The 17,989-nt window shown below is 40.3% G+C and overlaps 2 protein-coding genes and 1 pseudogene across 2 annotated transcripts; 1 reads left to right on the plus strand and 2 right to left on the minus strand.

Annotated features, from left to right (window-relative positions):
- Nucleotides 1-1,180: 1,180 nt before the first annotated feature.
- LOC104455996 (O-acyltransferase WSD1) lies at nucleotides 1,181-4,862 on the plus strand. Its single transcript, XM_010070683.3, has 5 exons — nucleotides 1,181-1,470; nucleotides 1,640-2,223; nucleotides 3,519-3,881; nucleotides 3,984-4,121; nucleotides 4,574-4,862. Exons 2-5 carry the CDS (start codon nucleotides 1,789-1,791, stop codon nucleotides 4,718-4,720), a joined length of 1,083 nt encoding a protein of 360 aa, XP_010068985.2. The 5' UTR covers nucleotides 1,181-1,470; nucleotides 1,640-1,788; the 3' UTR covers nucleotides 4,721-4,862.
- Nucleotides 4,863-7,355: 2,493 nt separating this feature from the next.
- LOC120292436 lies at nucleotides 7,356-11,034 on the minus strand (annotated as a pseudogene).
- Nucleotides 11,035-15,129: 4,095 nt separating this feature from the next.
- Nucleotides 15,130-16,536, minus strand: LOC104429144 (crocetin glucosyltransferase, chloroplastic). Its single transcript, XM_010042046.2, is given in 3 exon segments — nucleotides 15,130-15,801; nucleotides 15,803-16,321; nucleotides 16,324-16,536. Coding segments are annotated over 3 exon segments (1,404 nt in total).
- Nucleotides 16,537-17,989: the final 1,453 nt, after the last annotated feature.

A 17,989-nucleotide genomic window follows, 5' to 3' on the forward strand; every position in this document is an offset into this window, starting at 1 on the left:
CTCACTTCCCACAACTGTTGAAGAAGATCTATCAGCAACATTAGTCACTGATGAACTCCGGTGAACTTGCAGACCAAGATCAACACTTTTCTGCGGTGTTCTATATCTTCTTGATCTCTTTACTAAGCATCGGCCTGAAGCACGACTTGTGCTTACTCTACACGCTTGCAAAAGGAAGCAGAATACTATTAGTTCATTGACATCAATCCCATGCGTGCCTTGCAACCAACCCTCACGTGGCAACAAGCCTTGTGGGCTGGGGACACCCCCTTTTACTTGAATATACAGAAATGGTCAAACATTGTCGCAATTTTCATCCAAATTTGTTCAATTTTCTCAAAACATGCCTCACTTCGTCGTCTTGTATTCCCTTTCTTCTGCCACTTCTTTATGTTAAGTTTCATGGCTTGAATGAGATTTGCTTATACAAACCATTTGAGCAATTAAATAAATAAAAACGAAACAGAAAAATAAAATAAAAAAAGGCTGGTTCATGGGTCGATACTGGAACAAGCTTGGAAAGGAAAGTTACTGGTTCCAAAAACTGGGAACCAGCTCTTACAGATAGGTTTCTGCTTGGAGGACTCAAAACAGAGAGGTAAGGACGCTATGCATTGACTATCCTCATGATATACACAATCAACAATCTAAAAAAGGAATTTCTCCTTTGCATGTTTGATAAGTTTCACAAGGCCACTTGCTAACAAAACATTTTTTATAATTCAAAAAGTGAGTCGGGCATTTGCTCCCATCAATCTTAACACATATTTGTCAAGCACAAATGTGTGCACCATAGCAAATCCGACGATTGAAGAGCCTCAAGCGCTTGAAAAAAAGCGTCACACCCGAAAGTCTCCCATCCGATAGGAGATGTAATATCAACCGATTGGTAATTAACAATTTATTTCTAGATGGCTACTTGTTTGAATACAAATTTGGGCCAACGTGGATCGAACTAGATCGTTAGAAAATCTCTGTCTTATGACTTTTTTCCAGCGGATGACGTCCCAAGTGTAGCTACCTACATGTTGCAACAACACTTTATTATCCCACCTAATCCCCATATTCGCCGACAACTCGGTACACGAAGTCACATGGATGGCCAGAAACGTAAAAATCACCTACGGACACGCACGCGCACTCACACACACACACACACACACACACACACACACACATATATATATGTATGTATGCCAAGGATATCCGATTCTTTCATAGACTTCTCTATAGATTCTCAACCTGTTACGTTTAGATTGGGATTATTGCAAGTCCTGTCCAATGGAGTTGATAAAAGAGGATGATGGCCTTGAGCCAGTGAGCCCTACAGGAGAGTACTTCAACAGTAAAGTGATGTCGGTTTCTATTCTTGGTATATTGGAATCAGAAATTCCGATTGATGACTCCCAAGCTACGGCGCTGATCAAAGATGTTTTCCTCCCAATAAACCCTCGCTTCTCTTCTATCATGGTATGTGTCTGTGCGCCCTATGCATAGATATTCACCATTGGTAGGATTGATATATGAGTAATTAGTGTTTATAATGTGAATGCGTGCTTGGTCAGATATCTCGAATGAATAAACCCCAACTCACTGAACATACTCAGATATTATTTTGTTTTCTTTTTCTCTTGGATAGGTGATGGGAAAGAAGGGAGCAAGAAAGTGGAAGAAGGTGGAAGTGAATGTGGAAAACCATGTGCACGTCCCCAGTTTTCCTTTCCAAAGGGCTCATCATCTCCATCCGAGAATGATAGTTTCCTCAAAACTTACATTTCACAAATAGCCATGCAACCATTTCCGCAAGGCCAACCATTGTGGGAAATACATATTATCAAGTGTCCAACCAGTGAAGCACAAGGAACCCTAATTTTCAAGCTTCACCATGCGCTTGGTGATGGCTATTCTCTTGTAGGTGCTCTCTTGTCTTGCCTTCAAAGAGCTGACAATCCTTCTCTTCCAATAACCTTTCCCTCGGTCAGTAACTTCAGCTCAGCCAATAAAGATGACAGAAAAATTGGACTTCGGAAGGTAGTTAGCAGATGTTTTTCACCACTGGTCAACACTGTAAAAGATTTCGGTTGGAGCGTCTTCAAAAGCACTTGTATCGAGGACGATTTGTCACCAATTCGGTGTGGGTCGGAGAGCTTCCAGCCATTTTTGGTGTCGACAGTCACGTTCTCGTTGGATCGCATCAAAGAGATCAAGTCCCGCCTTCGAGTGGTAAGAAATATCATTTTGAAGACTATATTAACTCACTTCTTGCATCACATAAGCATTTCTCGATCTTTTAGCATTTTACTTTTTAAGGTACACTTTCGTCTATAATCTTTTGCATTATAATGATCGCCTTCACATAATTAGCTGAAAAGTATTATTTTTTTCTTACTTATTTGTAAAATATTCGTAGTTCTAGAAAGCTAGTTATTCTTCTTCCAAAGATAATTTTGGCATTTATTTACATGATTTTAAATATAAATGTCTAGATACACCATTGATTTTTCTAAAACAAACCCACCAATCAAACAAAATATTTAGGACTGATATCACAAAAAAATCCAAACTACTACATTTTATGACAAATTTACCTCAAATTAATTTTTTAACCACAAAAAACTCAAAATTGATACACCCGTTACAAATTTACCCAAGACTAATTTTTTTAACACAAAAAAGCCTAAACCAGTACATTTGTGACAAATTTCACATGTGAATTCCGACTCTCATACCCTACAATGAAGCAAAGCAAAAGTATGAAAGTGAGAGTTAGAGTTGGAGTAAAGTAGGATAGACAAAAAAAAAGTTTCTGTATTGCACAAAAAACCCTTAAACTAGTATACATGTAACAAACGAAGATAAAACCTTAAATTGATAGACCCTTCAATTACTATGTGTAATCCGGCTTAATAATTTGACAATAAAATTTAAATTTAATACAAAGTAATAAATAGTAAATTTATCACAAGTGTATCAGTTTGGAATTTTTAATAGTAAAAAAAAATTAGTTGAGTAGTAAATTGTTAGAGATGCATCAGTTTAGGGTTTTCCATGATATTAACCTAAATATTTATTAAAGTGATTAGTTCACTTGCTTTTTTCAGCTTTAGATTATGTCTCTTTTAAAATCAGGTCAACATATTGAGCGTTTCCTTGCCTTTTCCATGACAATTAATACAATAAAGGGATATTAGTAGATCCAACATTAAATTATTCTTCGAATTTATTCACATTTAACAAGAATGATAAGACATTTGAGGGAGATACATATCAACATCACATGAGTGGACGGGAATCAACCTCAAATGAAAAACTCTTTAGTAGCATCCGACGATCCACATGCAACATTATTTCTTGAACTGCTGTCAAGTTGAAATTGTAGGTATATTTACTCTTTTACCATACAGAAATCGATTGATACTCCTAGGGCTTCGAATCAATCGCTCACGCAACGAGTTCGAGGCCAAAAAACTAACATATCATCAGTCAGTTTCACTTGAATTTTTTCTTTAATAAAACAGACCGTCAACGATGTGATTATGGGAACAATCTTCTTGGCGACTCGAATGTACATGCAAAGAGCGAGCACAAACTCAAATCTGAGCACCAACTCGACAGCACTGGTGTTGCTAAATACGAGGAATTTGCGAGATTACAAGTCAGTGAGAGACATGGTCCGACCTAATTCCGAGTCACCATGGGGAAACAATTTTGCATTCTTGCATGTGCCAATACCGAAAGTGAAACCGAGCGATTCTCAGTTCTCTGATCCTTTGAAGTTTGTCCACGAAGCTCATGAGGTGATCAAGAGGAAACGGAGCTCCTTCGGTGTAATCCTCACAGGGAAGCTACTTGGGATCATGAAGAAATGCAGAAACGCAGAGGTCTGTGCATGTGGGACGATAAAATTAATCAGAAATACTAAATATGCTAAGTCTGATTTACAAAGTTGATATGAATGCGCTCTTGTTTGCTCGTGCTTGCAGGCAGTAGCAAAGCACATCAGCAGGACATTGAGAAACTCGAGCATGGTCATCTCCAACGTTATGGGGCCAGTGGAGAAATTGTCCCTGGCTAATCATCCTGTTAAAGGCATGTACTACACCGTTGCCGGCACACCGGAGGTATTTATCTAGTACCCAAGCGCATAAAATTAATTAGAAGGCGACACATTTTTGGTACTAGGACACATGTCCGGAGGACATTGATTTTGGACCCAAGCGCATAAAATTACCAATGCTTGGTTGGTACGTCTAAAGTTTTGGTACTAGGACACATTTTTCAAGTCCCTACATGCATCTTCTTCCAAAATATTAATTAGAAGGCGACATCCGGGACACATACAGGGTCTAAAGACGAACGTTTCTATCACGTACACATGATAATGGAACAGAGCATCTGCAACAATTAGGCTCCTATGCCATCCGTAAAAGTGGACAGAACTGTCGAATTCAAAATTCGATTTGTCTTGTTTACCATATCACATAACGACTAGAGTAATCCTGAGTGGCCTTCATCTTCGCAGACGATAATGTAATGAACGCATGAAATACCTTCTTGCATTTAACTTTTGCAGAGTCTCCGCATAACGATCTTCAGCTATGCGGGAAATCTAAGAGTAGCTGTGGGAGCTGAGCAAGGCTTCATAGACTCCGAGCTGTACACCCGCTCCCTGGTCAATGCTTTCGACACAATCCTTCGCGACGCATGTTGGAAGCAGTAGAAGCCATTCCTATTCCTATTATTCTCACCGTTCATCGCCCTCTGATGAAGCCCTAGTTTTCTTTTTCTCCCTTGTTTCTCGCCATGAAGATACAGTTAACATGGAAGGATCCAGACATATGACGACAGGGAAATATTATTCCAATAAATCGATATATGACGGGATTTGTTTAGCTTTAAACTTAGTATATGAGATATTTCTACGAGGATCGAAAACACAATGGATGACGGACGAAGTTGAAATTTTCGTTCATCTTATCTGGCACGTAGGATTTGTTATTCAATGAGCCGATTAAATTATTCACGTTAGAGTTAATTGCAGGGAAATTTTTTTTTAAAAAAAAAACTTATCTTTTACATTGTTTACGTCTGTAAGAAAATAATATTCGCCATCTTATTTTGGAAAAAAAAATCTTGAAATTAGCATTGAACTAGCAAAAGAATAATATCCGTAGACATAAAGAGATAATATCACCAATGCTAAAGAACAAATGGCTTGAGAGAAAGTACTAAAAGAGATAGTACATGTCTTTCTACGAAAAGGCCACCAAAAACTCTAAAAAAAAATAAAAATCACTGTACATATTTACTCCAAACATTTCTAAAACCCACTTATACCCACGTGATATATTTATCCTAAACTTCTTTTTTAAACATAAAAAATTTCAAACTTATATCTGTGTGACACATGTTTCCCAAATTATTTTTTATGACATTAAAATCCCAAACTTATACTCATGTGACATATTTAACCTAAATTTTGAGGTAAATGTGTTGTACAGATATATGTTTAAGGTTTTGGTGAGTAGATGTGCCTCATGGGTACAAGTTTAGAATTTTTGTGACAAAAAATATTTGAGGTAAATGTGTTGTGCAAATATATGTTTAAGGTTTTTGGTGAGTAGATGTGCCTCGTGGGTACAAGTTTAGAATTTTTTGTGACAAAAAATATTTGAGGTAAATGTGTCATAATAAGCATTGTGTAGAATTTTTGAAAGTTTATTCCCTATCATTCTCAATGTTGACGTGCAATGACTTTTACTTATAAGCAAAGGGAAAACTGTGTTAATTTTGATAATCTATATTGTGGTCCATGATGTCGAATTAGTATTGGAGACAAGTGATGCAATCTATGGAAACATATATCATCCGGCCCTACGAATAATTGGTGGCAATAGAGGTTTGTTACTTAGATTTCGATTGTTTCGTGAAAAATGGATAATTTGAAAAGATATTTTTCAGAAAATACTTGCTCATGTCGCTTAAAATAATTAGCTATTGAAAAATATTTTCATTGTTGACAATAATTTATATTTAATCATTTTCATTTCAATGATCATGAAAATATTTCTCATTAATTCATTTTTGTAAGTGATCCGACAACCCTTGTTAGCCCAAATGAAAGGAAAGGAAAAAAGAAAGAAAAATTAATTAAAAATTATTTGAGCCAGCGATTCTTAGCCAAAAGTTACCTCAAGTAATTGGTTAAATGTGAAAAAATTAAGGGTTAAATTGACCTAGAAATTTAAAAATAAAATATCAATATAATAAGTTTAAGATATTTTTAGTATTTTTGGCCTGTCAATGTCACCTCTCGTAAGAGTAAGACTGGGACTTAAAAGTTTTTCTGGTTTTATGTCATTGTCAGATTACACGACGCTGACAGGTAGATGGAAACTTTAATGCGAAACGATTGCGTTATTTGGTTTAACTTAACTCCGGTCCTCTCACGCCTCAACCAAAAAGGTGAAAGAACATGAAAAGAGGAAGAATAAAATTCACCGACTTTTAGCAATTTAAATACCGAAAGCATCAACTCATCTCGTGAATTGCCTCTTTTCAAACTGAAATCAAGAAGGAACAGGGGAGGGCCCCACAGCATGTGCACGACAGCCGAAATCATGTTCAGCGAAAAGATCCCATGCTGCCACCAACCCAGCGTGGCCTCAACTCGTGCATCTTCCTAACATGTGATTTCAGTCGAAGAGTCCAACCCAACCCAGCCAATCTCTCTCTCTTTCTCTCTCTCTCATCAAGCTTTTGGTCAGTGTCTCTTTTCTAACATATACAGAGTAGCCTACTCAGCATCCACCTAATACATGTTGCACAGGCTGGATTGGGGAATCATCTTAAAAGGACCAGGGGGCATTATACTTTTCACAAGGGAAAGTTCAAAGGGTACACGAGGAAAGGGAAATCAATGTGATCATTTATAGGAAAAGGAAAAAGGGAAATATTTCTCCACCCATTCCTACATTCAAGTGAAAGCAGTCACCTTTCTCTTTTTTGACAATGTAAAGGAAAAATCATACACAAAACTACAAGGTAAATCATCTCAAAAGGACCCGGGCATGATGCTTTTCACAAAGGAAGCTCAATGGATACATGAGGAAAAGGAAAATCAATGTGACCATTCCTAGGAAAAGGAAGAAAGGGAATATTCTCAACTCATCACTACATTCAAGTGAAAGCAGTCACATTTCTCTTTTCTTTACAATGTGAAGGAACTATCATACACAGATCTACCCTTCTCAACTTGGTGTAACACCCCTTTACTTGACCACCGCAAAATCTATGCTCTGCGTGAAAGAATCTGAACAAGTGAAGATATGAAAGAACGGACGACAGAGAAAAGAATAACAGATCAAAGAACGAGAGAACCTAAGAAGTAGCCTCTATCTGCTCGGCTTGAGCAGTATAAATCATCAGGAGACTCTGAGAAGACTGATTAAGCGAATGAATATATGACAGAAGCACAATTAATCCTCGGTAAGACGCTGGACTAAGAAGCTGGGAAGCCTTTGCTTTTTGCCCCCCTCACCTGCAATCCGTGGAATTGAATGTGTCCGCAAAGTATCCAGGTTTTGGAGGGATGCTTGCCTGGGTTTGGGAGGAGGACGCACCGTTGAACATTGTGGAAGTATCTTCATCCGCCTGCCATCTTTCTAGAGCTTGAGGGAGGCTCATGTGGAGGTCAATGCCGTAGTTGTCCTCTTCCTCCTGGGAAGAAGGCTTCCACTGCTCTACAAGAGGGCTCAAAACGTTGACTGCATGGCCCATATCGGGTCTTTGGAAGGGTTCACGGGCAGTGCAATGACCTGCCAGCTCGGCCACTTTGCAGATGCTCTCAAGGTGTCGTCGTCGGGGTTAAAAGTTCGGTCTATGGCTTTTGGGATGTTTTCTTTGTTGATTAAGACTCTGCGGAACCATGTCACCAAATGAGCCCTGTCATCTGGCATAGAATCATCTAATGCCTTTCTGCCCGTGAGTATCTCCATTAGAACAACTCCAAATGCATAAATGTCTACCTTGGTGGTTACCCTGCCGGTCGCTGTTCACCAATGGAGAAAGCATATCAAACGCAACTTCCAAGGCACACAATCCAAGCAAATGAATAAATGGGTGTACAGAGAATGCCCAAAACAGAGTAGTGGAGAATATAATCGAAATTGTACTCTTAACTGGCGAAGAAAAATTTCTCCAGTGTTAGCATTTACACATCCTGGATTATTCAGCCAGCAAAACCTATAATACCGACACAATAAACTAGAAGCAGGCCTCTATCCACATATCCGATGACACAGAACATAGGTAGGAGATCATGGTCATGCATCAATCTCCAGCCAAGGGAATGCGTGAATGCGTGAATGCCGTGAGCATTCACGAGTGTCCCGATCAGAACAGAGGACTTCCAAAGAGTTAAAGAATACAAAGAGCGTTTTGCGCTTTCAGGTGTATCTTCCTCTATTTCTTTCCTCTCTTCGTAAGAAGAGACAATGTATCATAACAAGTTTCAAAAAGACATCAACTTGACCTAATGACACCCATTCTCAGACAATTCAATCCTACTCTTTGGGGCTATCTAGATTGCTCGAGTTCAAGAAAGTGCAGCCGTATCATAAGCAAGTTACAAAAGATAAAACCGAAACAAGAAGCATTGAAGCTCTACTTACCAGCATATTCAGGAGCTAGGTAGCCGAATGTTCCAGCCAAACGAGTCTCGAGAGAGTACTTGCCATCGGGAGCATTTTTAACCAACCCAAAATCTGCAACTTTCGCCCTCATGTCATCCCCAAGAAGTATGTTGGATGGTTTCAAGTCCCTGTGGATAAAACTCTGTTGAGCCAAGCTGTGTAAGTATTCCACACCTCTCGCGACATCCAGAGCTATTGTAACTCTCTGCTTCCATGTAAGGGGTGAGTAGCCCATCACTTCCCACTCAAACAGATGCTGCGCCAGTGTGCCCTGCGGCATATGCTCATATACCAACAGCCGTTCATTACCGTTGATACAATATCCAAGAAGAGCAACCAGATGCCTATGCCTGACCTTAGTAAGCACTGCAAGTTCAGATTGGAACTCATGCAATCCTTTGTTTCCTAGAGCTGCAGATTCCATCCTCTTAACGGCAATCATGGTCCCATCGTGCAGTTCTCCCTCGTAGACAACACCAAAACCTCCCCTGCCTAATACATTGCCCTCGCTGAAATCATCCGTTACTTGTCTGAGGACATCGATTGAAATGGCGACGTTTCCACCATCGAAGACAGGAAGGTCGCCACTACCTTGGCTATGCATCTCACTTTGAACACCACCATGCCCATTCATCCCATTTATCTTTGCTACTTCTTTTCCATTTTCTAAATTTTCGCCCTGCCCGATCCCTGCATTTTTCCTTTTGGCATAACAGCATCTGTATAACACAAACAGAAGTATCGCTAAAAATACTAAAGCAGACAAAACGATAGCCACAATCAAACCAGCTGAGACAGAAGAACCATTCGATGCACTCGATGAACTTCCCGGAGTTGAATTGGACCCAGAAGCTCCCCCACTCCCAGAGCTCGAAGATTTTCCGAGCAAAGGATTGCCCGTGCTAGTAAATTTCACTGAAGCTGGGAACACTGGCACTGCCCCAGAGAGATTATTGTTCGAAACATCAAGGACCTGAAGCTGAGGCAACTTGGCCAAACCATCCGGTATAGAACCGGTCAAATCATTATCACTCAGCAACAAACTCCTCAAGGACGTGAGATTGGCGAACGCGGGCGAGATTGTCCCGGCGAAATGCTGCTTGGAGAAATTCACCGACGTTACATTCTTCCCCTGACAAGTAATGAAACTCCACCCTTGACAAGCATCGTTCCCTTCCCAAGAATCAGCCAGCGTCGCCGGATAACCCAGCGCGCCTGCGATCTCCAGCAAGGTAGTGACTTGCGAAGAGCAAGGGCCCGGCGCAGTGTTACAAAAGCTATTAGTACCGTCATAAGTAAACTGGATCTTGTTGGGGTTATCGGGGACAGGGCCCTGCAACTTATTGTTGTCCAAAGACACGTTCTTTAAGCTAGGCAACGACATCAAATTAGCAGGCACGACGCCGGTGAGATCGTTGTCGCGAAGCTGAAGGTCAAACAAGCTCTCGCATTTCGACAGGTCCGGGATCGGACCGGCGAAGCTATTCTTGTGCAACCAGACCTGAGACAACTCGGGCATGCTAGACAAAACATCAATGGTACCTGACAAGCCCTGTGCCTGGTTGTTGAGCCACAGGTTCTGAATCCCGGATCCGGCGAACGACGGCGGGAGGGGCCCGGTGAGGTTATTGTACGACAGCCGGAGGCTCTGGAGGCTCGGGAAGGAGCCGAAGAAATCGGGCAGGGACCCCACCACGTTGGCGTTGCCGGCGTAGAACGTGACGAGGGCCGTGGACTGGTTCAGCTCGGAGGGGATCGCCCACGGGTCGAGGTTGAAATTGTTGCTCAGGCTCAAGGTCTGCAAGCTGGTGAGCCCGGCGAAGGCCCCGGAGGGCACGCTGGTGAAATTGTTGACGTCGAGGTAGACTTCCTGCAGGGAGGCGAGGTTGGCGAGGCTGGGGACGGGGCCGGAGAAGGCGTTCTTCTGGAGGGACAGGGTCTTGAGGCGGGAGAGGGAGGAGAGGTCGGCGGGGAGGGTCCCGGCGAGGGACCGGGAGGCGAGGTTGATGGCGGTGACGCGGGAGGAGGAGTCGCAGTTGACGCCGTCCCACTTGCAGTACGGGGTGGAGGACGACCAGCCGGACGGGGCGGGGGACATGCCGGCCCGGAGGTCGGCCATGGCGGAGGAGTCGTCGCCGGACGCCACGGCGGCTGAGAGGAGGACGACGACGACGACGACGAGGGGGGCGGCGGCGGGGAGGGGACGGCGGAGGGTTGCCATGTCGCCCATCGTAGAGAGAGAGAGAGAGGAGAGAGAAAGACGTGTTATGGCAGTTGCGATGTTGTGTTGTACGATGATTCGGTTGGGTTGACGGACAGCGAAGAGAGAGAGAGAGAGCAGAGGGAGAGGGAGAGAGCGATTTTGAGCGGGCTTTAGAGGATATAACAGGAAACGTCTATTTTCTTGCTTCTAATTTTAAAATCAATTGTCTTAATTAAGGAGAAAAAAAGTATTTCATGCGAATATCAGTAAAATAATCCCCAAGATTTGCGCTTCGCACCTTCTAATTTTATTTCAGAGCTTATATTGCGTAAATTGTTGATTATTTCTTAAGATAGTGATTAACTTGTGTACAAAAAGAATTATCAAACAAAACTAATCCACCAAGAGACAAAATTAAAAAAAAAAAAGATTTTATGCTTACGGGTTATGAATTTTCGTACCCCATAATGCAAAGACTATCTCATCCAAATTTTTTATAATCTTTCAATTGAAAAATTTTCGAATCATTATCTATTATGAAAATAGAACGTCTTAAACTATTAGATAAGGACCAAGAATAAAATATGTTAACTAAGCGATAAAAAAAAGTTGTGTACTAATTTTTTTATTTTTTTGGGATGACATGTTGTGTATTATTGATATAGTCTCAAGTGGCAATTTTACTTTCTTTCTTATCCTTTTTTTCCCTCTATTGATAATGTTTTGTTTTGAGTAGAATCTGACTTCCAACCTGTCTTGTTTGGACTGCGTGGGCTCTTTTCCGGGACGGAAACAGAATCTAAAACATCTTTTGCAATCCGCTGAGCTGGCAAAACGCGGCAAATGATCGGTTGCTTCTTTTGTCCTCACATTACGTCACGCATTTGTTTATTTCAAGAAAATAAGTAATTTTAAAAATGTATTTTAAAATAACTATTTGCAACGTCTTGGGAATTATACCCAACGGAAAATATTTCTTAATCAATTATAATCTATGTCAACCACTGGGGGTTCGCCCCAGTGGCCACCTCCGACATGGAAGGGGGAGGTGAGGTTAATCCCCACATTCTCCGGGGGATGGGGGTAAGGACGAGTAAGTTTCGAGAGTGGGTTGCGACTCCCACGCCACTTGCGAGATAGGGCACAAGTCTGCGAGTGAGTGTAGAGTATAAATAGAGTAGGACTGACCAAAAAAAAAAATTATAATCTATGTCTAAATCGAGAATAAATATTATTTCAGCCATTGATTTTTCACGAGATAAATATATTTAAATATTTGTATCGGAATAGGAAAGAGGATTTTGAATTTATGGATATTTCTGTTGTTTTTTTTTTTTTTTTTTTTGGTCGAAGATATTTCTGTTGTTGAGTAAAGCGTATCAAGCCTAGTTAACCGGAGTTAGGTGTGGACAGGTGTCGAAGAGCATCGGAAGTTGTTGCGTCCTGATTTGATAGCAATAGACCAAAACATCTGTCTTCCTTCTGTTTTCATTTTATTTATTGTTATTGATTGCTTGCAGTTGCGCGATTTACGGCGCCCAACCACATTATCATAAAGCTAAGCATCATTGAAGGAGGTCCATAGCTATCATCTACCATCTTAAAATCACCTAAAAGAGAACTTTAATTTTAAGATGCATTTATTTCATTAAAAAAATTTATGATAAAGAAAATAATTTATATGAAAATCATATTCAAGAAAAATAAATGTCTTTCATTTATTTGGCGGTTTTGACACAACGATTTTCTACTTATTAAAAAGGGAAGTTAACTATTGGAATTTGCCTCAGTAGCCATCCTTCCAACATTGAAGGAAGAGGTCAATGATTCAAATTCTCACTTTCTCAGGAGATTGTGATTAGGGCAATATAGTTTCGGGAGTGGATTTCAACTCTCACACCTTACAGAGCAAATTCTAATCAAAATTTGTTATTTTTAGTCCATAAAAAAATTAGCGTTTTATTTGACAGGCTTGCTATCTCTATTCATCTGCTCAATTGAGCACGGCTCCATGGGCCTCGACCACAGTGTTAGCCATAGCCCTTGTGCGAGGCCCCTATTTCTTCATGGACAAGTGGTAGAGAAACAGAGACATTGGTTGATGACGATGACGATGACGAGGAGGGCAGGGGACACCGGGAGGTGACTGTGGCGGGGTCTAAGCGACAACTACGGGCGGGTGATGGTGGCGCCAGCGTGACATGGGAGTTGGGTTATCGGCCCTTTTGTGAGATTGTATCAATTGTACGTACTCAAGGACTCTCTATTTAAAGCGTTTGATTTAGTCCAAAACATGATGAGAGAATAGCCTTTCCAACTCAAGATACTTCCCACGCCCTTAAAGTGTTTATGTATCTTAGCTTATTTTGTCATCACAAAAATTTTGTTCGACCAAATTCTTTTCAAGTACCATTCTCTCTCTTTCAAAGGTAAGTAGGGATGATCACCAAAAAGTAATAATAATAATAATAACTTTATTACATAGATATCAATTCAGTTCTAAATATTTTAATTTGATCAATTTAGTACTAAATATTTTGATAATTTGCTAATTTAATCATTTTGGTCAATTTTAGTAGGAAATTACCAACGCAAATGGCGACCAGCTTTAACATAGACAACTTTTACAAATTTTAGAAAAAAAAAATTGACATAGACAATTTTTACAAAATTTAGATAATTTTTTCATTTCTTTTTTTTTCTCTTCTATTTTCTTCTTTTCGTCTTTTTTTTTTTTTTTTTTAACTAATGGTTGGTAAAGATTGCCGGCATAGTCATGATGCCCTCGCCAAATCTTGGCCCGACGAGGCGTCTAGGTGTTGCTTATGGTGGCGACCTCTACCAACCATTGCCAAGGCCATAAACAAGTGAAGGGAAATAAGAAACAAAGAAAAAGGAAAAAGGAAAGAAAAGGAAAAAATAAAAATTAAATTAAAAAGATATTTACATCAATGCTAGTCATGCTATATAGGATGGTCTAAGTCCACGCCATAGATTCTCAACAAAAATAGGTCAAAATGACTACATCAACAAATGATAAAAAAATCTAGGATTAAATTAGTCGAGTTGAAAGATTTAGGATTTAGTTGACATTCTTCCAATAACCTTACTACTTTTTTCTTTTTTTTTTTTGTAATTTTCCTAGTTTTAGTATGTAGATATCTCCTTAGTGATTTTTTTTTTTTTATTTGGAAAATTTGCGAGCGTTTTTACGGCATTTTGTTAGGGTCGTTGCCAATACAAATATTTCTATTTGAAGCATGTCTCTTTTAATTTATTTTTTTAAAATGTGTCGATCTGTACCTTCATTAATGTTACTAACTTTAACTAGTGTGCACGGACACTTTCTAACAAGATTCTGGGTCAAATGGCAAAATAGATCTCTACATTATCCTGACCTTTTAATCCTGGTAGAAAAATATCCAATATTTTTAATTTGTTTTAAATCAGTCCTAGGCCCTTCAACACCATTCTTAAGAAGAAATATTCCGTTAAATTTCTTTGCAAATCCCCACTTTACACCTACTTTTATTTTTTGTTGGTCTGTGCGAATTTTTCCCAATCTTTTTTTTTTTTTTTTATATCTTTAAATAGGAGACAATTTGTCTAGTTTTATATCAGCCATTTTTGATCTTTTTTTTTTTTTTTGTTTTATAAATAAAACAAGAAGAATTTGGTTTCTCCCCGAGAAAATACGGTCTTAATGGTGAAATCGTAGATAATAACTTTGAAAAGGGCAAAAGCGTATCTAATGTATAGTTTTTGAGGGAGTCTAATTTTGGGACATATTTTATACGAGTTCAAAAGGCAAAAAAATTATCTGGATAACCTAAAAAGTTGGCGGTAAAACTAAAAAGAGGAGAAAATTCGAGGACTATTATGGCCATTTGGCCTTATTTATTAGCTATTCTCGTTATTGATTCAATTAATACTATCATTACATTTCTTAATTATGGCCTATTATGCAATGCATGATATGATCCCTACCATCGAGTGTCTTGCAATATGGAACGATTTTTCAAGCCGGAGTTTTTTGTTAATGTGCTTCTTTCATATATCATAAGTCAAGAGGCTGGCCAGCGACAATGTAAATCCCGAAAAAATACCATACATCTCAATTACATTAATTTCTTTTGGCGACAAAGGAGGGCCAAAGACCTTGAATCACATCATAATTATATAAAACAAAAAACAAAAATGCCTCTTGGTTCAATTCAAATTGAGCTCTATTCTTCAGCCAGAAACAAGCTCTTCCAGTAAGGCCTTGAGATTCTTGTCCGCACACCCACCTTCTTTGCCAGCCTCTCGTGCCGCCTCCTTCAGCCTCTTGGCGTTCCCCCTCATTCCCTCGCTCCTCTCGCCGCCTCCCAGCACCATCTCCAAGCACCTTGTGAGTTCCTCTCCCTCCACGACGCCCCGTTCATTCCCGCTGACCCTCACCCCAACCTTCCAAACATCTTGGATGAGCATGGCGTTGGTCAGCTGGTCGGCCCACAGCGGGAAGGCCACCATCGGCACCCCGCAGACCACACTCTCAAGTGTCGAGTTCCAGCCACAGTGCGTGACGAAGCACCCTACCGACGGGTGCGACAGGACCTCGACTTGAGAGCACCATGGCACGATCATCCCTTGTTTCTGTAACTCTTCCATACAGCTCAATTGATCCTCTGACTCCTCTTGCTTCCCGTCCCCATCCCCGCCATCCATGATCAATGCTTTCTTGATCACCCACAAGAACGGCCGGCCGGTGCTTAACAGCCCGCGTGCCATTTCTTCCTTTTGTGGCTTCGAAAGGGCGGAGATACTTCCGAATGATATGTAAACCACCGAGGCCGCAGGCTGTGTGTCTAACCACTCAATGTAATCCCTCGAACCTAGGAAGAGGTCGCCTCCTGGCGATGCGCCAGAAAGAGCCTCGTCCCTCCAAGGAAGGCAGTAGCGGCCCGACGGCCACCATTTTGAGTTCATCAATAGCGTTCAATTGCTCCGATTCTAGTGCATCGAAAGTATTCACAAGCAATCTTGCTTTCCTATCCCCCTTGAGCGATTGGATTTCCTTTTCAATCAAAGTGAAAAGAAAACGAAATGGGCTCCCGGGGGTCAAGAAAGTAGGGACGTCGCGGCCCGTGAGCGGCGGCAGTCCTGGTAATTGAGTCGGCGATGAAGGATCATTGCTCTCATTTGTGATACTGTCACCGTAGCCATTGATGTAATAGTAATATATCTCGAACAACGTTGCTGGTTGAATCCAAAGCACACCAGACGGGATGTCATAACAACGCGCGACTTCGCCCACCCAAGATGCAACCGCCGTATAAAATATGCACGTGAAGTTCTCTCCCTTATCACGGCTCGCCTCGATGATCTGTCTCACGGCTTCCGAGCACCGCCGGGCGGAGTCCTCCATATGCTGCTCAGGCTTAAGTTACTTGGTTTAGGACCCTCTTCGGCGCCATCGGAGTAGGTGGCAAATGTCAGGCGGTCGGAGGCTTGGATCCCGCTCATGCTACGGTGAGCGGTTGTCGTGGTGGTGAACGTGACGGAAGCGCCAGTCCGGAGGAGGCGGCCTGCGAGCTGGAAGGCGGGATTTATGTGGCTTTGGCCAGCAAAAGCCACTATGAGGAAGTTGGGGTTGGCCATGGGATTGGGCAGGTTGAGATGCTTCGAGTGTCAACTTGTTTCTTCTTGTGCTTGGGTGGTTGTCTTTTTAAATGGAGACTTGAGTCGAACTTGCGGTTGAAACGGTCGTAGTTCTTCCTTAGGCTAGATCTATCTTTCTTTTCCTAAAGATAGCCCAAGTTGTTACCTCCGCCTTAGATTTCTTGTTTTATTAACCATTTCTCCAGATGGGGACAGTTTGTAGAAGACCTCTTTCATCAAATGAAATCCTAAAACCACGCCGTTGTCTTCTTGTTTTGTTAGTCATTATTCTAGATGGTGAGAGTTTCTAGAAGAACTTTTTCATCTGATGAAATCCAAGAAAAAGTAAAACTTTGTCCATACTTATTTTGTCTTAATGAGGTATCCAGCGTGTTTAATTAAACCAGTTCTTGTTAACTTGCAAGTTACAGCTCTCTCTCTCTCTCTCTCTATTAACAAGATTTGAATAATGGTTCATAATTCGTGGAAAAAAAAATTCTCAATAAAATCTCATACTTATAACGCTTCTCTATAGATTCGTCGCAAGGCTTCCGGTAATTTGGCGGGAAAAAAATTATTCTGAAATTATAGATTTTCCGTGATACGTGGAACCATGAGAGTTCATAATCCTGAAATTGAGCACCTAAATCATGACGTAAACTGTTCATATACCATACAGAATTAGGGCCTTCATTTGTCCTTTCAAGTGATGATTCAATTTGCATCCAATATTTATTTACCTACAAGCACTATGTTAGAGATAATTAGAATAATTCTTTATGATATTTTCAATATTAGAGATAACTAAAATAATTTATATTACTTTTTTCTACCTCTTAAAATTATGCATATATCTTCGTTTGATTATGTGTATCTTGATTGATATATGTCACTTTGTATAGTGAATATCATAAAGGCTATGTACTATTTATTATGATACATCCAAATATACACAAATTTCACAATTTTCTCTTATATGAAGCTAGTCGATCCTTAAGTGCAGCAAGTGCACATCCAAGTAACTGTGCATACAAAACTAATCTTGCTTCTTGTCATTTTTTCCCAATAAGTTCTAATATCCTCTGGCCAACATTGATATCAACATTATTTGTCTCGTTTGTTAGCCATCGTCAAACTATATTGTTGTTGCAGAGTTTGCAGAGCACTATCATTTGAGGAAGCATCATTCAGAATCTGCTTTATTAGCAAAGCTAGCCACATCTCACTATTTACCTTAGTTTTCAGCTTGGTAATTACGACGTCAGCCACATAGGCCGTGTCATCACATAGGTCACTTGTTGAAAATACGATTGCCTTAATTGATCCTAATTGATTCTAATTGATTCTAATGGTTCATTGATGAGAAACTAGAATATTGTGTATTAGGAACTTGATTATATTTTGTATGTTCTTTCTAGGAGTATTTCGACTCTATATGTATTATAAATAGGAC

The sequence above is a fragment of the Eucalyptus grandis genome, chromosome 4, assembly GCF_016545825.1.
Source record: "Eucalyptus grandis isolate ANBG69807.140 chromosome 4, ASM1654582v1, whole genome shotgun sequence".
In the NCBI taxonomy this organism is placed as follows: Eukaryota; Viridiplantae; Streptophyta; class Magnoliopsida; order Myrtales; family Myrtaceae; genus Eucalyptus; species Eucalyptus grandis.

What these genes read in the sequence shown, in the direction of transcription:
- LOC104455996 (XM_010070683.3), top strand. Translation starts at nt 1,789, where the DNA reads ATGCAACCATTTCCGCAAGGCCAACCATTGTGGGAAATACATATTATC. An exon ending in AGAAATGCAGAAACGCAGAG is followed by an intron (nt 3,882 to 3,983) that starts GTCTGTGCATGT and finishes TCGTGCTTGCAG; the next exon opens with GCAGTAGCAAAGCACATCAG. An exon ending in CCGTTGCCGGCACACCGGAG is followed by an intron (nt 4,122 to 4,573) that starts GTATTTATCTAG and finishes TAACTTTTGCAG; the next exon opens with AGTCTCCGCATAACGATCTT.